General features: G+C 40.1%; 1 protein-coding gene across 2 annotated transcripts in view; it reads left to right on the top strand.

The window, feature by feature from the left end:
- Positions 1 to 22,829, top strand: part of ide (insulin-degrading enzyme) — a 109,629-nt gene that overhangs the window by 68,294 nt on the left and 18,506 nt on the right. For both annotated transcript variants that reach the window (XM_068002449.1, XM_068002448.1), the window contains exons 16-21: positions 511 to 621; positions 8,186 to 8,306; positions 11,093 to 11,184; positions 16,175 to 16,286; positions 18,614 to 18,781; positions 21,880 to 22,152. In XM_068002449.1, the coding sequence (XP_067858550.1) occupies positions 511 to 621; positions 8,186 to 8,306; positions 11,093 to 11,184; positions 16,175 to 16,286; positions 18,614 to 18,781; positions 21,880 to 22,152 (877 nt within the window). The remainder of the gene's footprint in view (positions 1 to 510; positions 622 to 8,185; positions 8,307 to 11,092; positions 11,185 to 16,174; positions 16,287 to 18,613; positions 18,782 to 21,879; positions 22,153 to 22,829) is intronic.

Here is a 22,829-nt window from a genome sequence, read left to right as displayed (position 1 = left end):
ATTCTCTGTTGCGATGCTGTAGGAGAAGGGAAAATTGGATGGAATATCTTCAGCTGGCTCTTACAACATTTTTAACATTGATAGCTGTCTGGGAGCAGGGTCTGTGCTGGGGAGGTAAAGGGGGTATAAAAAAGATTAGCAAGTTGAGTTGCATATCACAATGTGCAGTGATGATTGTTATAGTTTCCAGGATGACTGTCAAAGAAAATACAACTATGGTTCCATATAATTTTGCCATCTGAAGAAAATAGTTTGTTCCAAAAAGTTTTTAAAATCTAAAATGATAACGGGTGCATTTCAAGCCGTAAACCATAAAGATTTTCGAATATGCTTCACATTTTCTGTAATTATTGTAAAAGTGAAAATATATTTAAAATTATTCTTAAAGTGGCTGTGGAATATCTGCTGGGTATAGAGTAAATTTAAGGTAATTTTTCTGTGCCTTTTGTACTTCAGCTCGAGCTTGTTATTTCTTGCATGCAAAACCTCTGTACTCTACTTTGCCAACAGCTGTCTGTGAAGGGCTATAATGACAAGCAGCACATACTTCTCAAGAAGATAATAGAGAAGATGGCCACCTTTGACATTGATGAGAAACGATTTGAAATAATCAAAGAAGCCGTAAGTCGTACATTTTATCAAATATTTTGGCATTATCATGAGCAAATCCAAACACTCCATTTTAATATGAGCAGAACATGAAGTTTGCTTTGATATTCTTTTAGGTCAAAAGGGAAAACTTCAGAAGTTCTATTTCCATCTATGTTTCAAATGATCTAGAACAGCCAAGGGTGAACATTTACTTGAAAGATTTGCTTGACCAGCAATGCTAATTGGAATTTCTAGGTACTTTACATTTTTGTGCAACATGTCAGAAGTGACCCTACATCAGAATTCAGGATCAAAAAAGGATATCAATCCCAATTAGGTCCTGTGGAGCTATTGACTGAGTACTCCTGCAGTCGACAGTTTTTTTTTCTTCTAACTCTTAAGAGGAAGCAAGCAAGTTATTTCTTCATACATAAACTTGTAAGATGTTTCTATCTCCTATCTAGTTCTTTAGAGGGGAGAGCATTCTATTCCTCTACCAAAATGGAATACTAGTTGCGTTAGGTCATTCAAAACACTCATGTAAGATGTCTCCCTTTTACAGTCCTAAAACGAACTCTGTAAAATGATGTTTTTTGATTCTCAGCCTTTCTCTTCTCCTCTCTTCTCTCCCCGCCCCCCCCCCCACCCCCTGCAAGTAATATAAAGGCTAATAACAAAAAGTTTTTATAAATAGAGTTTTAAAAAAAAGTGGCTATAGGAGGTTTGAGCCAGGATTGACACAGGTAATAGATAACAAAGTAATGGCAGGTTTATTAAACAAGTATTTTATATCCGTTTTCATAGAGGAAGAGGATAAAATACCAGGGGAGGAACTTATTGGATCTAATGAGTTTTTTTTTAAAAATGGTAATAGAAAAAAATCATATAACTTAGGATAAATAAATTTCCAGGACCCAGTGGTTTCCACCCCAGGATATTAAAAGTAGGTGAGGAAATGGCAGAAGCGTTAATCATAATCTTTCAAAGCTCTCTTGATTCTGGAATTGTGCCGTTAGATTGGAAATTTTCTAATGTCACTCCATTATTTAAGAAAGGTGGGAGAGAGAAACCAGGTAACTACAGGCCTGTCAGTTTCATGGCAGTTGTGGGGAAGCTACTGGAAGCTGTCATTAGGGATGGCGACTGAGCACTTGATCAGGTATGAGCTGATCAGAGAGAGCCAGCTTGCCTTTGTTTAAGGATAAGTTTATGCCTGGCTAATCTAATTGAAGTTTTTGAGAAGGTCACTAATAAGGTAGATAAGGGGGTATCTGTGGATGCTCTCTATGGACTTCCAGAAGGCATTTGATAACGTTCCACATAGGAGATTATTTGCAAAAATGAAAGTGGATGGAATTGGAGGTAGTCTTTTGACTTGGGTTGGAAATTGGTTGGGAGGTAGAAGGCAGAGAGTGGGTATAAAGGGCATGTATTCTGATTGGCAAGATGTGATGTGTTGTTCCCTGGGGCCTCAACTTTTCACCATATTTGTTAATGGCTAGGATGAAGAAATAGAGTTGTATATCCAAGTTTGCAGATGATACTGTTAGGGGGGACAGTAAGTAGATGGGAGCAGGAAGTTGCAAAGGGACATAGACAGATTAAGTGAGTGGCAAAACTATGGTAAATGAAGTTCAGTTTAGGCAAGTGTGAAGTTATCCACTTTGAAACCAAAAAAGATAAATTGGAGTATTTTCTCAATGGTGAGAAACTAGGAACTGTAGAAGTGCAAAGAGATTTGGGAATCCCAAGTGTACACCATTAAAAGCTGGTAGAAATGTACAAAAAGGCTAATTGAATGTTGGCCTTTATCTCAAGGGGGCTGGAAGACAAACGGGAGGAAGTTATGCTTCAGTTATATCCAGCCTTGGGCAGACCCCATTTGGAATACTGCATTCAGTTTTGGGCACTGCACCTTAGGAAGAATACATTCCCCTTGTAAGAGGTGCAGTACAGATTGCCAGAATGATACTGGATCTTTGAAGGTTAAATCTCTATTACCTTGTCCCACCATATTGTCTTTTAAAAAATTTGTTCATGGGATGTGGGCGTCGCTGGCGAGGCCGGCTTTTATTGCCCATCCCTAATTGCCCTTGAGAAGGTGGTGGTGAGCCGCCGCCTTGAACTGCTGCAGTCCGTGTGGTGAAGGTTGTCCCACAGTGCTGTTAGGAAGGGAGTTCCAGGATTTTGACCCAGCGACGATGAAGGAACGGCGATATATTTCCAGGTCAGGATGGTGTGTGACTTGGAGGGGAACATGCAGGTGGTGGTGTTCCCATGTGCCTGCTGCTCTTGTCCTTCTAGGTGGTAGAGGTCGCGGGTTTGGAAGGTGCTGTCGAAGAAGCCTTGGCAAGTTTCTGCAGTGCATCCTGTGGATGGTACACACTGCAGTCACTGTGCGCCAGTGGTGAAGGGAGTGAATGTTTTGGGTGGTGGATGGGGTGCCAATCCACTGGGCTGCTTTGTTCTGGATGGTGTCGAGCTTCTTGAGTGTTGTTGGAGCTGCACTCATCCAGGCAAGTGGAGAGTATTCCATCACACTCCTGACTTGTGCCTTGTAGATGGTGGAAAGGCTTTGGGGAGTCAGAAGGTGAGTCACTTGCCGCAGAATACCCAGCCTCTGACCTGCTCTTGCAGCTTCAGTATTTATGTGGCTGGTCCAGTTAAGTTTCTGGTCACTGGTGACCCCCAGGATGTTGATGGTGGGGAATTCAGCGATGGTAATGCCATTGAATGTCAAGGGGAGGTGATTAGACTCTCTTGTTGGAGATGGTCATTGCCTGGCACTTATCTGGCGCGATTGTTACTTGCCACTTATCAGCCCAAACCTGGATGTTGTCCAGGTCTTGCTGCATGCGAGCTCGGACTGCTTCATTATTTGAGGGGTTGCAAATGGAACTGAACACTGTGCAATCATCAGGGAACATCCCCATTTCTGACCTTATGATGGAGGGAAGGTCATTGATGAAGCAGCTGAAGATGGTTGGGCCGAGGACACTGCCCTGAGGAACTCCTGCAGCAATGTCCTGGGGCTGAGATGATTGGCCTCCAACAACCACTCCCATCTTCCTTTGTGCTAGGTATGATTCCAGCCACTGGAGAGTTTTCTTCCTGAATCCCCTTGACTTAAATTTTACTCTGGCTCCTTGGTGCCACACACAGTCAATGCTGCCTTGATGTCAAGGGCAGTCACTCTCACCTCACCTCTGGAATTCAGCTCTTTTGTCCATGTTTGGACCAAGGCTGTAATGAGGTCTGGAGCCGAGTGGTCCTGGTGGAACCCAAACTGAGCATCGGTGAGCAGGTTATTGGTGAGTGAGTGCCGCTTGTTAGCACTGTCGACGACACCTTCCATCACTTTGCTGATGACTGAGTGTAGACTGATGGGGCGGTAATTAGCCGGATTGGATTTGTCCTGCTTTTTGTGGACAGGACATACTTGGGCAATTTTCCACATTGTCGGGTAGATGCCAGTGTTGTAGCTGTACTGGAACAGCTTGGCTAGAGGCGCAGCTAGTTCTGGAGCACAAATCTTCAGCACTACAGCCGGGATGTTGTCGGGGCACATTGCCTTTGCTGTATCCAGTGCACTCAGCCATTTCTTGATATCGCGTTGAGTGAATCGAATTGGCTGAAAACTGGCTTCTGTGATGGTGGGGATATTGGGAGGAGGCCGAGATGGATCATCCACTCAGCACTTCTGGCTGAAGATGGTTGCAAACGCTTCGGCGTTGTCTTTTGCACTCACGTGCTGGACTCCTCCGCCATCATTGAGGATGGGGATGTTCACAGAGCCTCCTCCTCCTGTTGGTTGTTTAATTGTCCACCACCATTTACGACTGGAACCACCAGGACTGCAGAGCTTTGATCTGATCCGTTGGTTGTGGAATCGCTTAGCTCTGTCTTATAGCATGTTGCTTCCGCTGTTTAGCATGCATGTAGTCCTGAGTTGTAGCTTCACCAGGTTGGCACCTCATTTTTAGGAACGCCTGGTGCTGCTCCTGGCATGCTCGTCTACACTCCTCATTGAACCAGGGTTGATCCCCTGGCTTGTTGGTAATGGTAGAGTGATGAATATGCCGGGCCATGAGGTTACAGATTGTGCTGGTATACAATCCTGCTGCTGCTGATGGCCCACAGCGCCTCATGGATGCCCAGTTTTGAGCTGCTAGATCTGTTCTGAATTTATCCCACTTACCACGGTGGTAGTGCCACACAACAGGTTGGATGGTGTCCTCAGTGCGAAGACGGGACTTCGTCTCCATGAGGACTGTGCGGTGGTCACTCCTACCAATACTGTCATGGACAGATGCATTTGCGACAGGTAGATTGGTGAGGACGAGGTCAAGTAAGTTTTTCCCTCGTGTTGGTTCGCTCACCACCTGCCGCAGGCTCAGTCTCGCAGCTATGTCCTTTTAGGGCTCTGTCAGTAGTGGTGCTCCCGAGCCACTCTTGATGATGGACATTGAAGTCCCCCACCCAGAGTACGTTCTGTGCCCTTGCTACCCTCAGTGCTTCCTCCAAGTGGTGATCAACATGGAGGAGGACTGATTCATCAGCTGAGGGAGGGCGGTAGGTGGTAATCAGCAGGAGATTTCCTTGCCCATGTTTGACCTGATGCCATGAGATTTCATGGGGTCCAGAGTCAATGTTGAGGACTCCCAGGGCCACTCCCTCCTGACTATATCACTGTACTGCCACCTCTGGTCGGTCTGTCCTGCCGGTGGGACAGGACATACCCAGGGATGGTGATGAAAGAGTCTGGGACATTGGCTATAAGGTATGATTCTGTGAGTGTGGCTATGTCAGGCTGTTGCTTGACTAGTCTGTGGGATAGCTCTCCCAATTTTGGCACAAGTCCCCAGATGTTAGTGAGGAGGACTTTGCAGGGTCGACTGGGCATGGTTTGCTTTTGTCATGTCCGGTGCCGGGTGGTCCGTCCGGTTTTATTCTTATGACTTTTCGTAGCGAGATTTTACAACTGAGTGGCTTGCTAGGCCATTTCAGAGGGCAATTAAGAATCAACCACATTGCTGTGGGTCTGGAGTCGCATATAGGCCAGACCGGGTAAGGATGGCAGGTTTCCTTCCCTAAAGGGCATTAGTGAACCAGATGGGTTTTTAACGACAATCCAGTAGTTTCATGGCCACCTACAGCTTTTGGTCCTCTGCCTCTCGCCTTTATACATTTTCTCCCTCCCTTCACACCATTGATGGCAGAGCCTTCATCGGCCTCAGCCCTGATCTGGAACTCCCTCCTAAAATCCTCCATCTCTCCACTCCTCCAAAACCTATAATTTCAACCAAGCTTTTGGTCACCCCTCCACGGCCTGGCGCCTATTACGTTATTTATTTATTTTTCTGCCACCTCTTAAAAGTGCGTTAGGATATTTTCTGTGTTAAAGGCTGCTGCATAAATGCAAGTTGTTCCTCATTAAAAGCAGATTCCACCCCCCCCCCCCCCCCCACCACCACCAAAAAATGTTGGAGAGGTAACCTGTGGAGTCTAATAGAAATCTGAAATGTGAGCAATATTTCCTACTCTGGTTGAATGCATTATATTACAGAATACAATTACAATTTTATCCATTGACCTAAAAATTGCTTGTAATTGTAGGATACTTGAATGAAGAGGACAGAATTAAAATTGGGAATGGGAGAAAATAATTTTGCATTTTTGTTCAGTTACTAAAGAAATAAAGCTGTGAAAATTGTACATTTGGGTTTTCAGTTCCACCCACTAGTTCGATAGTCTCTAAAATGTCAGAGATTGAGAGTTGTTGTTATGCCCTGAAAGACCAACATTTTAACTGCTTACACTAAGATTTTGGATTTACTCTGAATTGAAATAGTTTTAAATGGTTGATTTACTTAAAAAAAACACATTGAGAAAAAGAGCTCCCATGTACTAAGTTCCAAATTAATAACTGATTAACAGTAATAGCGTTTGAATCTAACTGGTGAAAGCTATTTGATTTTGAATTGCCAAACACTGCCTGTTCTGTGATATACCATCAGATTCTATAGTTTGATATAATATCTGTGCACTGGTTAGATGGAGTTAAATTGCAATGCAGGTAAATCAGATTGAATTTGTTTTAACACTGATCCAGATTAAATCTGATAAAGTGCTGCATAAAAGCTTATCGTTGAGATTGAAGCCCATGGAATAAAAGGGGCAGTAGCAGCATGGATACAAAATTGGCTAAGTAACAGGAAACAGAGTAGTGGTGAATGGTTGTTTGTCGGACTGGAGGGAGGTGTACAGTGGTGGTCCCCAGGGGTCAGTATTAAGACCATTGCTTTTCTTGATATATATTAATGAATTGGACTTGGGTGTACAGGGCACAATTTCCAAATTTGCAGATGACACAAAACTTGGAAGCGTAGTGAACAGTGAGGAGGATAGTGATAGACTTCAAGAGGACATAGACAGGCTGGTGGCATGGGCGGACACGTGGCTGATGAAATTTAACACAGAAAAATATGAAGTGATACATTTCGGTAGGAAGAATGAGGAGAGGCATTATAAACTAGAGGGCACAATTTTAAAAGGGGTGCAGGAACAAAGAGATCTGGGAGTATATGTGCACAAATTGTTGAAGGTGGCAGGACAGGTTGAGGGTGTGGTTAAAAACAGCATACGGGATCCTGGGCTTTATAAATAGAGGCAGAGAGTACAAAAGCAAGGAAGTCATGAACCTTTATAAAACACTGGTTTGGCCACAAATGGAGTATTGTGTCCAGTTCTGGGCACTACACTTTAGGAAAGATTTGAAGGCATTAGAGAGGGTGCAGAAGAGATTTACTAGAATGATTCCAGGGATGAGTGACTTTAGTTACGTGGATAGACTGGAGAAGCTGGGGTTGTTCTCCTTGGAACAGAGAAGGTTGAGAGGAGATTTGATAGAGGTATTCAAAATCATGAAGGGTCGAGACAGAGTAGATAAAGAGAAACTATTCCCATTGGCGGAAAGGTGAAGAACCAGAGGACATAGATTTATGATTGGTTCTTTTGCTAAAGGTGAAAGGAGGAAAAACATCTTTACACAGTGAGTGGTTAGGATCTGGAATGCAATGCCAGGGGAGTGGTGGAGGCAGATTTAATCGTGGTTTTCACAAGGGAACTGGATAAGTACTTGAAAGGAAAAACTTTGCAGGTCTACAGGGATAGCCGGGGGAATGGGACTACCTGGATTGCTCTTGCATTGAGCCAGCATGGACTTGATGGGCTGAATGGCTTCCTTCTGTGCTGTAACCTTTCTATGATTCTATAAATTTGATTTTGTAACTTGCTTGAGGGATTCTGTTGCTTGTTTAAGGGTAACTGTTAAACTTCCTTTACTTTATGCTTAAAAAAAATAGTATTCCAGTTGAAGATGTGAAGTGTGGCATTCGATTTTTAATGTGCTGCACCCTATTTAAGCAGCTTACTGCTTGTTTGAAATTTAGTTTTTCGATTTATTTTGATACTGCAGTATTCCACTGCCAAGCAGGTTAAAACTTAAATTAATTCTTTTGTTGGAGAAGCTCAACCTTATTGGGGGGGATTAAATCATGAAAGGTCTTTAATTTATTTATTCTTTTTGTTTTAGTACATGCGATCCCTGAATAATTTTAGAGCGGAGCAGCCTCACCAGCATGCCATGTATTACCTCAGACTGCTAATGACTGAGGTGGCATGGACCAAAGATGAACTTAAGGAAGCACTGGATGGTAGGAGCTTAGCATTGTAAATACCATTCAAAAACTGCTAGAGAGCAAACTGGTTTGCTAAAATATATCTGTTTGAATGCACTTCATTTTTAAAACCTGTTAAAATTACTATGCAACACAATTAATGGATAGCCACTTTATTTATGTTTTTGTGTGCTGGGGAATGCAACTGTTCCCATTTCAGGTACCCAGTGTTGGCATCAAGTACAGCGTCGTAAAATTCTACCTTGCCACAACAACATACCTCAGAAAAGCACTCCATATTGCACCAGTGTGACATTTTTTCCATTTTCTGAACCAGTCATCCTGTGGCCTGTGAGTGAGATTGCCAAATAAGGGAGCGTTTGCTCGACGGGACTACCACTTACAGCCAGCAGATAGAGGGAACGTCCATTCCATCAGTCTGGGCTGATTTGAACCCAGGTTCAAGGCCAATTTTTAACCAACTGTGCTTCCCATTTCCTCACAATTGTTTATTGGATAGGTAGCAAACTGGTAGAGAAGCACTGAAAACAGTACGAAGCAGTGGTTGTTTAATTCAGACCAGTGTGATAATTGAAGTATGGTAACATTCTTTCATGGAGCTATTTTCAACTTGCATGTGTTAATCAGGTTCAACACTGTTGCATAACTCTTCGCAATTCAAATTTCACTGAAGGCAAAAAACACATTGAGTGGAAGCATATCAATACAGAAACACTTGAGTGAGATTGAATATGCTTTTATATTTAAATTTTTTAAAAATTAAATAATGATGCATTTGCTTCCAGCATTTAAAGCCACTGCTCATAATTCTCATCGCTACACAATATGGACTGCCTTGTGAACTTCAGGTTACTGTTGCCATAACAATACATTTAGAAACCCTTTCCAACCCAAAACAAAACACAAGCATACTAAAATTAGATTACAACTTGAATGTCTAAACCTCTATACATACAATTAAGTTTTCAAGTCAAAATTTATAATGCACTAGCATTCTTCAGGATAAGTGTGACAATCTGCTACTTTCGGACAGCAGTATTATACCATGTATTGTACGGTATATTATCCTGTTGCTAAGATGGAATTGTGTGTTACCTGGCAACGTTCAAAGCACCTGGATTCTCTGATGAGCAACAAATAAGGCCACACAATGGGGCCAATAATATGATGGTGGCTGCACAATGCACTTGAGCATGTCGTGTGCCTGCTTCCTGGAAAATAAAGTACAGAGGCTTAGAGTGCCTAAGGTGCTCAGTGGGTCCCATTGCGGGCAGTGAGCACAAAGGGACTTGGGAGTCAGTACGTAAGCTATACACTAAACCCAAAGCCCCTGATTTTCATTTAAATTTTACGTATGTCCCAAAATGGTGAAGTGCCTGAGCAGCGCTCCAGCTCCACAGTGCCTGTTTGGAATGAATGCTGACTGGGAGGCTGCCTTTTAAATGAAAAAAAAATTGGGAGCCTCTGCTCTGACCTTATGACAGGGAAGCAGCTGAGGGTGGTTAGACTAAGTGGTACTGTAAAGATCTCCTGCAGCGATGTCCTGGGCCTGCAGTGATTTGACTTCCGACAATCACAACCATTTTCATTTGTGTCAGGTGCAACTCTCTAGACACTTTCCAGACTGGCAGCGTTTGATGCTATTTCATTGTTTCCTGTAGATAGTTTGTTGCTTGAGGTCTCCATAGTAACTACACAAAAGCATTCGGGCCCAGAATGAAGCAGTGTATGCGGTGTTGTAAGTGTGAAAGATCACCTCACTATGAATAACAATTTTTAAAAAAAATTGTATGGTCCCTACATGATTTCACCCACGCCCTGGATAACAGCAAAATCCTTCTTTCGAAGAATGACTAAGATCGTAATACAATACAAAATTGTAATATTAAGGATATGCCTTAGAATCATAACACTAGCCATTTTATCCTGTTACTTTTTTATTTGCAGTATATGGTGAAATATTGCAAGTAGAACCAAAACATAAATAAGTTGCGTAACATTTTAACTTGCTCATCTCATCACTCCATAGACTTTGACCAAAACTCTGCACACTATATTAGTTCATAAAATTCAATAATGGTGTACAGAATGTTTTCTTTTAGCTGAAATGGTGTTACTGTATTTTACTGGTTTAAACATAGATTGGGTAATTTTTTACTCATGAGAAATAATGGTGTTGCTGGTAGAAATTAAATGCAAGCTTTTCACCCTTTTTGTCTTGCATTTTTCTATTATTGTTTCAGATGTTCAGAATTGAGTGTATTTTAATTTGTGATGTAGGTGTCTAGGTAACACTAATAAAAAGGGATTTGCTCGCAATATGTCAGACTAAAGAGTAAAGCCATACTTATATGCTCAGTAATTTAAACAACCTTAGTTACTGATTGAAGGACAACCAAAACCACATTTTCCTTTACTCTACTCTAGTTCTCTTTTGTGCATGCACAAGTACGTTCTGATGCTCCATCTTCAATATAATTTCATGATTTTTGTTTCTGAGAATCCATAAAATCCTTTTCACCTTCAATGCTCAGGCTTACTGTTCTGTGCTGTCTTCTAACAATGGCCTTTGAATCTGGGTAAGACGTTGTGTGAATCCAAAGCATAGTGAATGTAGGATGAATGACAAGTAAATTCATGCAATGCGCTGGGGAAACATCGGCTTTGGGTTCATGATAGTTACACATTGTCATTTTCTTTATAGAGTATATGGCATGCTGTATTGGTTCTCTGCAGCAATACAGTATATATATATTTTTTTTAAAGTGTGATTGATTTAGCTGTCTAAAAATCTGTTCCAGATGTCACTCTCCTTCGCCTCAAGGCTTTTATACCTCAACTGTTGTCACGGCTGCACATTGAAGCTCTTGTCCATGGCAATATAACAAGACAGGTTAGTTAGCTTCTCGAGGATGTTACCAATAGTTCACTAAATTGTTAATGTACGTGAATTTTATGAGGAAAAAAGTTACCAAGATCTCCTATGCATTTATAATTTAATAGATTTGCAATATGACACTAGGTCAAATTTGTTGAAATGTTTAACAGCAAGAAGAAGAATACCACCTTCTCCTTGATCAGTGTATCCCTTCACAAAAACAAAAATTAATACACAACGATGAAATTAAGTTTGTGTTAAATGCAATATTGTGTGTTGGTTTGTTTGCAAGAACCCATAATTCCTAGCAACACAACTTTTATCTAAAATACATTGAATTATTCATTCAAAGATCATCTGTTCACACAGTATGACAAAAACATAAATGATTCAGTAGCATTTATGTTGCAACAGCATGTAGCACTTTGTTTAATTAAAAATGTTTTTCAATGTATTATCTGTTGCCTTGTGTTCCAGAGAAACCTGCACAAACTCAACTGTAAAATTCATCGAAAGAAAATTTAGTGTAGCTTGTGGTAAAACCTGAAAAAGTACTTGAAAATATGGTGCAACTCTTAATGTAGCTCATACAATTTACTATAATAGAATTCTTGTGATTGTGACATGTACAAACCATATATAAATGTATAGATGTTTCTCAGTTTTTGATATGCAGATGTTTGTATTATAATTTGTCTAATGTTAGTGATTTTAATTTCATTTTTATCACTTGATATTTCAGGAAATCATGCCAAAACAAATTGTATTATAAATACATTAGTGCAATAATTGTATTTCATACTTATGGATGTACATCAATCAATATATTAGAAATCTTGTATCTGCGAGCATTTCCTGTCTAAAACAAGCCTGCCTTCTCGTCACGTTTTTGGCACACTTTTCTATAACTTTTTATTTCCTTTATAAATTCCTATGTCCACATTTAAAATAGAAACTGCGTATGTAAACCTTCTTGCAGTGATGGTGCTGTAGCACTTCAGTTTTCCATTCCCTAGCTCGTCAGCCTGTACTATAGAGAATCTCCTCTACTCTGCTTCCCAAATTGATGTACTTTTTTCTATTTAACTATAAATTATATAAAAATAACGTCACAATATATAACTTCTGCATGCCTTGGTTCAATGATCCTCTTCCCTCCGACCCTTCTTTATCTGAGGACTACAATTGCTTTTGACTCCGTGTGCAGTGCCACAGGAGATCAACTATATACTAAAATTATTGCTAATAGAACTGGTTTAAAACACATCTGACATTGAAATTTGTAACTGAATCTTTTCTAAACTGCATTGAAAATTTAGTGGCATCTGACTTGTAAGTTAACTTTTCTCCTCCTCTAAACTCCCTAACACTCATTTATTAGTATTGTAAAATGTCTGCAGTACTAGAGGTTTACATTGCTTAATAATGTAAGGAGAAAAGTGACTGCTGCACAAAAAGATTTACATTATTTGAATACTTACCCTGTTTTGCAGTGTCCACTGCTGTGTTATCTCTCAGAATTCAAAGTAAGGAACAATCTCAAACAATTTGAAGTTCATCTTTCAGGGACTGCTAAATTCTTAATATCTTAAACCAAACTTTGAACACTGGACAAAGGCATACAGAAATCATATAGTATCCTGTTATCGCAGGAATTTTCTTTGCATACAGCCTTTTCAGTTTTATAGACGCTGCCTAAATCAGTAATAAAATAGAACCACTGGTGTTTACTCTGTTTATTATCATCTTTGTTTGTTTGCTGATAGAAGTAACAAAGCAGTAAAATAAACATGGTGGTGCACACCACCAGAAGAGATATTGGTAATCTGCATCACCTCTGACAGTGAGATCACCAGTTGCCATGTGAGATGGCCATGTTTTGGTGCAGCAGGCTGAGAAGTGGAATTTGTCACGTATGTCCTGTAAAGGCCAGCAAAGCGTTTTTAAATTTGTTATGTATGGTACCTTTCACTGCCATTGAGGAAAGTTAGTTTCCTGCAAAATGTGACTAAAAGTAACTTTTGAACAACTGCTCATGTGATCTGGTGCATTAGAAATAGGATGGTTTTTATAGCATTGGGAGCTATGTGCCTCATTGCAGTACTGCTTCCTCAAGAAATGTAACCATTTTCTTGTTTGTTGTAACCAAAATGTGGCATTTTCAGATCTGGGTAACCTGTTCGAGTTGAACAGAAATGATCAGTTGCTGATGTTTCTTTTAGTTTTTTTTCTAAAATTTCTTCATTTTGTTTTCCTCTCCTGGGGACCCCTGCCTTTTTCATCACAGGGAGGCACCCACCTAAAATGGTGGCGACTGGAGCAACAGCATATGTGTCCCAACCCCATTTTTGGGCCATTACTCCTTCATTTATTCTGGGTGCGAGTTAAAATCGGTCCCGTGGTCTTTCCCTTCTTTTCATATGTTCTCACCGTCACTAATCAACTCTGACCTTATGTTCTGCAAACAGTATTTTATTCCCCCTCCCTCTCAACAGTGAACAAACCATGTCTATCATAGAGCATTTGACAATCACAGATAATTTCTGTTCCTATAAATTCTAATCTCATTCCCAACTAGATACTTATCCAGCTCCATTTTAAACAAGTTAATCGTCTTAGCCGTAACTTCTTTTGCTTGGAATTGAAGCATTCCTTGTACATACTTTCCTCTTAACTGTTTAGATGGTGTGGAGATGCCAGTGATGGACTGGGGTTGACAATTGTAAACAATTTTACAACACCAAGTTATAGTCCAGCAATTTTATTTTAAATTCACAAGCTTTCGGAGGCTTCCCCCTTCGTCAGGTGAACGATGTGAAATGAAATCCTCAATGAAATCGCATTTATAATTCACAGAACAATGCTTGGTGAGTACAGACAGTTTTTTCAACTGCCCGTTGCCAAGGCAATCAGTGTGCAGACAGACAGGTGTTACCTGCCAGGTCTCACAGAATATCGTTCATGTCACGCTACACGTTACCCCACCAGCGAACAAATGTTATCTGTTTTTAATATAACGGGTCAGTTGCTGTCTTTTCTATGTTTCTACCTCTCTATCTCTTTTTTTTGTTTGTTGTTTTTTTTTGGTGATTTGTATATTCTGAGAGACCTGGCAGGTAACACCTGTCTGTCTGCACACTGATTGCCTTGGCAACGGGCAGTTGAAAAAACTGTCTGTACTCACCAAGCATTGTTCTGTGAATTATAAATGCGATTTCATTTCGAGGATTTCATTTCACATCGTTCACCTGACGAAGGGGGAAGCCTCCGAAAGCTTGTGAATTTAAAATAAAATTGCTGGACTATAACTTGGTGTTGTAAAATTGTTTACAACTGTTTAGATGGGTTCATGACTGCGACTGAGCTAAAATGTCAACTCACCACTATAATGTCTCCTGTTGAGCAAAGCAGAAGGTGTTAGAAATTGTTCCTTACTCCAAATGTTTAATGCAAAGGTGACATTTTGTCATTTGTTCATTGGACAGCCCTTGCATTATTTCCTGCCTTAACCCAAAATTTGTTGGCATTTCTGTTTTGAAATCCCTTTTTGCTATCTAGCATGAACAAGGTAAAACTTCTAATTTTGGGCTAGCTTGCAATTCTCAAAATAGGAAGTGACAGATTTTGTGGAGACTGCTGCAAAGCTGGGAGTAGTTTTTAGCAGGACAGAATTTCATCTAGCGGTTTTCTGTTAAGCAGTTTGCAGGTCATTCAACCCATTAGTTCCCTCAGTGTGATTGGTGTATATGTTGATTTGTTGAAATCACCAGATTTAGCTAGAGCATGTCAAGTATCACCATACGTTGCTGAGAGTCAAAACTATCTATTACTCCAAGATCAGCTTGGAGGGCAAGGTAAACCTAGGCATCGCTTCTCAATGATCAGCTCCAACCCCGCCCCTCAGGATTGCCAAGTCACCCAGAACTGAGGATCGATCTCCCAAGCACTGCAGCTCCTGCCCAGGAGAAAAGTACTTTTTATTAGCTGCTTGTGTCCCTCTAGTCCGGAGCTGTACTCTGCACTGCTATTGGTAGATAAATCCTAAATTCACCAATTGCTGCTCAAAGAATAACTCCCAAGCCTAAGTCAAGTGGGCAAAGTTTGTGCAGTAAGGCATAATAGGTAGCTGGCATTGTGGGTCAGTACCTTGCAGTGGCCGGAAGGAGGGGGAAGCTCCTTTTATAAAAAAAAAAAAAAAAAAAAAAAAATCTTCATTCCTCATCATCTGTTGCCTCAAGTCCTGTTCTGATCTGTTGGAGAACAGTACTAATTTAATCTTGAGCAGAAATGACTTTTATGCTTGTGCTTTGCATGGATAGCAGTCCAGTCTGATGCAACAGGGTCTGGCCCACTTTGTTGTGCAATGGGTGTTTGGATTGGGTGTTAATGGTATTTCTGCAGGGCAATTCATTTGCATTTATGCTTGTAAGAGATAGTGTCATTGTTCAGCTTGTACTCAACACTGCCTGTGATCAGTTGTGGCATTTAGTCCAGCAATTTTGTGGCGATTTGCAACTCATGTCGTCACAAATTGCTGGATTTTATTACACACTAATAACAGCATGCACCGTGTTGTTTTGCCAGCAAATTCTGGCCCATTAACTCGTCATTTATCTCATTGCTATTTGTGGAACCTAGCTGTGTGCCAGTTGACTGCTGCATTTCCCTAGGTATTAAATGTCTATACTTCAAAAATAATAAATTGGCTGTAAAGTGCTTTGGTGTGTCTTGAGGATGTGAAAGGTGCTATATCAATGCAAGTTTTTTTCTTTTTCCCCCCCCCCTTTTTTCTCTCTCAACCTGCTAAAATGCATGTTTATCTCTTTTAGTCTTTCCTTCTGATAAAGGAAACACACCTGTTCTTTTCTCTTTCCAAATGCTGGCTGACCTGCTGTATGTTTCCAGCATTCCCTGTTTTCATTTCAGTTTGTACCAGTCGTTTTGCTCAGATGAGCACAAGTGAAAATTAGCTTTTAATTTTAATGTTTTAACATTTTCATTCTAGGCTACTTTGAGTATTATACAGATGGTTGAAGACACCCTTATTCAGCACGCTCATACTAAACCACTTCTTCCCAGTCAGCTTACCCGATATAGAGAGGTGCAACTTCCTGATCGTAAGTTAAGTTTACATTCTTTTTTTTACTCTTAGCTTATCCATTTGATATGTTTGCAATTCCACCTTTTTTTTTATTCATAGATCTTGAATTAAAGATTCATTGTAAGTAACTTTATTAAGGCATTGCCATCAGACTTCAGAATAATAGACAATTAAAATGACTACTGCAGAGTAAGACTTTAAAATAATCTTATACTAGTTACACCAACAAAATCATAAGATTCTTTTCATTGTTTTATTTATTTTCAGTATAAACAGCCATATTCTAATACTGTGTAATTCATGAAAGCTAAGATGTTATACACACCATCAGATTTAGCAATGTATTTACTGCCTTTTCATTTTTATAGAAAAGGACTACTGTATTATGGTCTCCTAATAGACCAACCATTTTCTTTTTCTTTTTTCATGAAACAAGTATGCATTAAAAGCAAAATCTTGTATACAGTTTCAGCTAGGAGAAAAATAAACAGTTTTACCAACTGGAGAGGGGGAGACCGTTCTGATCAGGACTCCAACAGCTAAGTGAAATAATTGTGGCAAGATTCGAAGTAGTATCTGCACCCAGTAATTATATAGATCTTCCTGTTATTGAATGATAAGGCGTGGGGAAAGTCATTTGGTGGTGGCCAAACTATCGCAGGCCAGAGGCATTGATGGTGGGGGAGGGGCGGTATGGAAGAGCCAAGTGCTGCAAATATAAACCAATAGGGACAAATTCCCTCCATTGTTAGTTGAAGAAAAAGCTGCCAGTGAGCTTTGTCTGGGTTGATCAGGAGTCTTGGTTAGAGGAGAACAGGTTCTCTGATGTTTCAGATATTAATGCTTTACCAAAAAGGCCACCCTCTCCAGGCTAGCTGCATCTTGTAACACCTCCAACCATATGTGGAGCTGCCATTTTCTTCCCTTTTCCCCATTCCAGATGGTCAGAAAACACTGAAATGAAATATGTACTTTTTAAAAAGCTGTTTTTGTTACAGAATTGTTATGGTAAAGCCATCTTGGCATGTTCTCTTCCTGACAGCAATAAAAATAATCTGCTACTGGTTCCTATTTATTGGTTCAAGCTGAATATAGCAAGATTGAGCTACTTGTTGCTAACAATGATCATTTATTAAAGTAAGCTGAGAGCCATGATTGGACGTTGCATGAGTTAATAGTGCTTTACAATTCATAAAAGTTAAGCCATGGTTATGCACACTTGCAGATATAGCAATGTATTTACTGACTTTTATTATTGAAAGTGACTGCTGTATTATAGCAGTGCATTCTTGTCGAGGCGCTTGTCCAAATGAGTATTGTTCATTTTGTAATCCTGTAATTTGTTAACCACAAAGCTATTTTTCTAAAAAGGCAACTATCTTGAACAGTGCTCATAATTTAGACACTTGTAAGGGTCCTAAAGTTTCAATGTGGCAATGGGAGAATAAAATTGGGACCCTTGTACATAACCTTTAGGAACAGGGAAAGTCTTTGGCCCAAAGAACCTGTCCTTATTTCTTTGAACCTTATTTTGCTGTCTTAGCATCTGCAATTAGATGTAGATTTCCCCCTACTAATTGGTTAGAGGCCTTGCTGTGTAGATTTTGAAATTATAATTTCATTATAGATTGCCAGTTTTAGGAACCATAAAAACAGATGATCAAAGTATTTATGCCACTAATATATTTAATGACATCTTTTACTAATATAAATTGAGACTCATTGATTAATTACACACTGTTATTTCAAAGTTAAAAGCAGGATACTTTGAATGCTGTTTCAGCTAGCTTCAGCCTATCTGAATTAAACAGGATATGACCATGACATAGTTGGCAATGATGACCATTCAAGCTTATTTTTAGGAGACTCTGTTCTGAACTCGTTTACTCAGCTTGTTCTGTTTCCTTTCAGATACAAACATTATATTTATGTTGAGTGTTCTTGGTTGCTAGGGACATTGAGAATAACATACTTGACATGGAGCATTTGTAAACCAAGCTGAAATAGGAATTGATACAAATCTGATTCTAACGTTCAAAATTTTCTTGTATTTGTTATAAAAATAATAACCAGTAACATTTCAGATTGTCTTGCAAGAAGCCTAATTACTTTTTTTATTTTTAGCTCACTAGAAGAAAATTGATTAAAAGAGATGTATTGTTTCAGTCTGTTGCTAATTGGTACTCTTCCTTGAGAAAGATTGCCGATGACAGTTTGAATTAGCTGCGAGACTACTCATCAAGGTTGTAATAAAGTAATTTCCTATCACTTGAGATGCTGAGGATTCAAGTGCATTTCTGTACCTAACCTAGTGATTGCTTTTGTCCTATGTACCATGTATAGGAGGATGGTTCGTGTACCAGCAGAGAAATGAGGTGCACAACAACTGTGGGATTGAGATCTACTACCAGACAGACATGCAGAACACCCATGAAAATATGTTGCTGGAGCTTTTTTGTCAAATCATATCTGAGCCATGCTTCAACACGCTGAGGACCAAAGAACAGTTAGGTGGGTTAAGTACCTTAATTTGTAATATCTAAATGATGACTAATTCAATGAGTGGTGTTTTAATTGTATAAGATCACCTAACAATTTATTTGGAAACCTTAGTATATTGGATAGCTAACAGATAACCAAAAGGTTCACTTCTACAAAATTAACTGTAAAAATTTCCTGTCAGTAGTTGTACACATATCTGAAATAATGTCAGAGTTCATTATAAAGGAATACCAAGCACATTCTGTTGTAGCTTTAATTTTTATGCTTTTAAACTTTGCTGTTTCAGCTAAGTAATACTAACTGCTGACAATAGAAATTGGTGATGGTTTTAACTTTGTGCATTTACTCCTTTACTCACTAAACCAAGAAAATTAACTTTACTGTATAAAGCGATTATACTATTCCTATCTTGTATGTAATGCAAAAGCTAAGCAAGAAGCATATATTCCTAACAAACATCCATTCTGGCTCCCTTCTCTCTGGTGCTGGACAGGAGCGGTGCACCTAAAGTGCATGGCTCCTGCCCATGCCGAGGACCACCAATATTAGCATGGCTACTCCTCCTGGTCTGCTCCTTAGCAGGGTTTTGCACTGGTAGAAGGGGGAGAAAACTTGAGAGCAGCTGCAGATCCTTTTAAGGCCCACAGTTGTGTGTTGGACTTGTGAGATCATGACCTCTGACTGCTGATGTTTATTACTAGCTGCAAGGCCCCAAATGCCTGCAAACATCCTGGGGGAGTGGGAAGAGCATCTATCTTCAGCTTATCCTGGCACCCTTGTAGTAATTGGTTAGCGATCTTTGTGGATGGGAATGTGCTTATCAGCTTCGGGATGCAGCTCAGAAGCACCTGTAACAAACTGTGGCGTCTGGTTGTGCTCAACATACCACTTTTAAGAGAGGCACGTGCATGCCGAAGATAGGGTCTATGCCAGGTTGCACTGACCAAATTGAAATGTGGCACGAAAGAAAAACTTACATTTTAAATGCAGGTCATAACCACGACACAAATATATGAAATATGGCAAACAAAGAAAATGAAAAGTAGCATTTTTTTGAATAAACAAATGCATGATCCATTTTCACAGTAGAGTAGGAGGACAAAATAGGGAAACTAAAATAAGTCAAGGGGAGGAACTTATTAGATTTAATAAAAGTTTAAAAAAAGGTAATGGAGAAAATGATAGGACTTAAGATAGACAAGTCTCCAGGACATGATGGTTTCCACCCTAGGGTATTAAAATAAATAGGTGAGGAAATTGCAAATGCATTAGTGATAATTGTCCAAAGCTTTCTAGATTCGGCAATTGTGCCTTTTTGGATTGGAAAATTGCAAATGTCACTGTTATTTAAGGAGGGAGGGAGAAACCAGAACGCTATCGACCTGTCAGTTTAACATCAATTGTGAGGAAGTTACTGGAATCTAACATCAGGGACGTAGTGACTGAGCACTTGGATAAGTATGAGCTAATCGGAGACTCGGCATGGATTTGTGAAGGATAGGTCATGTCTGACTAGATGAATTTTTTGAGGAGGTCAGTAACATGGTGGGCAGAAGGCTGTTGTCCATATGAAGTTCCAGAAAGCATTTCATAAGGTTCTACACCCGAGATTATTAGCAAAAATAAAAGTGCACAGAATTGGAAGTAACCGTTGTGACATGGATCAGTAACTGGTTGGGAGGTAGGAGACAGACTAGGGAAAAAAAGAAATGTATTCTGGTTGGCAGAATGTGGCAAGGGGTGTTTCCCAGGGATCTGTAAGGACATAGAACATAAGAAATAGGAGCAGGAATAGGTCATACAGCCCCTCGAGCCTGCTCCACCATTCAGCAAGACCATGACTGATCTTCGACCTCAACTCTACTTACCTGCCTGATCCCCATATTCCTTGATTGTACTGGGGGGGGCCTCAGCTTTTCACCATATATGTCAATGACTTGGATGAAGGAAGAGAGAGTTGTATATCCAAATTTGCAGATGACACTAAGGGGGCACTAAGTAGTGCAAATGGGAGCAGGAAGTTACAAAGAGATATAGACTGACTAAGCGAGTGGGCAAAACTGTGGCAGATGGAATTCAATGTGAGGAAGTGTGAGGTCATCCACTTTGGATCCAAGAAAGACAAATCAGAATATTTTCTTATTGGCGGGAGACTAGGAACTGGGAGGAGCAAAGGGATTTGGGTGTCCATGTCCTCAAATCTCTCAAAGCTAGTGAACAGGTATAAAAAGTAATTGAAAATCTAGAAAGGGGATGAAGTTTTACTTCAGTTGTACAGAACCTTGGTCAGACCCCATCAGAAATACTGTGTTCAACTTTGGGTACCACACTTAAGGAAGGATCTATTGGCCTTGGAGGGGGTACAAGTGCAAATTTGCCAGAATGACACCGGGGCTTAAAGGGTTACATTATGAGGACAGGTTGCATAAACTTGGCATTTATTCTCTTGAGTTTAGAAAGTTATGGGGTGATCTAATTGAGGTGTTTATAAAGGGATACGATAGGGTGGATGCTGAGTAACTATTTCCTCTGGTTTGGGAATCCAGAACAAGGGGGCATAATAAAATTAGAGCTAGACAATTTAGGAGTGAATTCAGGAAGCATTTTGTCACACAAAGGGTAGTGGAAATCTGGAACACTCTCCCCAAAAGACTGGGTGCTGGGTCAGTTGAAATTTTCAAGACTGAGATCAACAGATTTTTATTAGGTAAGCGTTTAAAGGGATATGGGTCAAAGGTGAATAAATGGAGTAGAGGTACAGATTGGCCATGATTTAATAGAATGGTGGTACAGGCTCGAGGGCCTGAATGGCCTACTCTTGTTCCTATGTATTCCGAGGCCTGTTCACTCCATGCCACCAGATCTAGGTAGCCCTCTGGAAACAAATATTTGAATTTATATAGGCAGCTGTATGGGAATGTTTAATCATGAATTATATTATCTTTTGTGTTTTATGTTCTAAATATTATATAGCTGTGCAACCCACTGATTTTAATCTTAGCAGTAGATACAAGATTTAAAAATGATATAGACAGTTACTAATTGTACAGTCTTTTATATCTAAACACTGATCGGACTTACTGAAAACACTCTTTCCCTCCTGGTAGGTTACATTGTATTTAGTGGACCACGACGAGCAAATGGTGTACAAGGACTACGTTTTATCATTCAGTCGGAAAGGCCGCCCAGCTATCTGGAAAGCAGGGTCGAGGCTTTTCTAAAAACAATGGAAAAGCATATAGAGGAGATGGCAGAGGAGGCTTTTCAGAAACACGTTCAAGCTCTAGCAATAAGGCGACTTGACAAACCAAAGAAACTCTCGGCTGAGTGCGCCAAGCACTGGAGTGAAATCATTTCTCAGCAGTACAACTTTGACCGAGGTATGGTAAAATAAATAAATGGTGCTGAGAATTTCTGGTTACTAATAATGTTGTTGTAACCCAAATACCATCTTGTTTATTGGACTCAAATGATCACAAAATCTAAAATTAAGTAGGTTCCTTTTTTAAAAAAAAAATTATTGTTTTACATTGCAATTTGAGATTTCTTCCCATGGCACTTATCATTCTACAGACAAGAGGAACGGGCGATGTCCCTTTCCCTCCACCCTCTGCTAATGCTGCTTTGTAGCTGGCCAGTAGAAAGTGCAAAAGTAGTGCAGAGTGACAGCACCTTGGGTTTATTACATTTTTGTGATGAGGTACTTAGTGATGCTCTCCAGAAACCAAGCCAAGATTAGGAAGGTGTTGGGAACTGTAGTCTCAAACTTATATTCAGTTGTGGCCAACATTGTAATGATTAATACCGCTGAAACACTGTAGTTAGGCCACAAATTGATTTCATGTGAGCTTGACCCATGATTCCTCAGATGTATTCTCAATCTTGGGCTGCATGGGAGATAGAGTGGAGATGAAGCAGTTCCCTGTGTGGAAGGAAAATTGGTCAAGTTAGCTACGGCTGTTCTTGTAGCTGGTTATAGAGCATCGTTTATAGAGGTAAAAGGCGTGACACCTGGCTTACAAGAGAGTGCAGTGGGACTGGAATGGATTGCTGAAAC

The sequence above is a fragment of the Heptranchias perlo genome, chromosome 21 (assembly GCF_035084215.1).
Source record: "Heptranchias perlo isolate sHepPer1 chromosome 21, sHepPer1.hap1, whole genome shotgun sequence".
Taxonomy (NCBI): domain Eukaryota; kingdom Metazoa; phylum Chordata; class Chondrichthyes; order Hexanchiformes; family Hexanchidae; genus Heptranchias; species Heptranchias perlo.
Note: the sequence above shows the minus strand (reverse complement) of the source record. Positions and strands in the feature narration are given on the sequence as shown.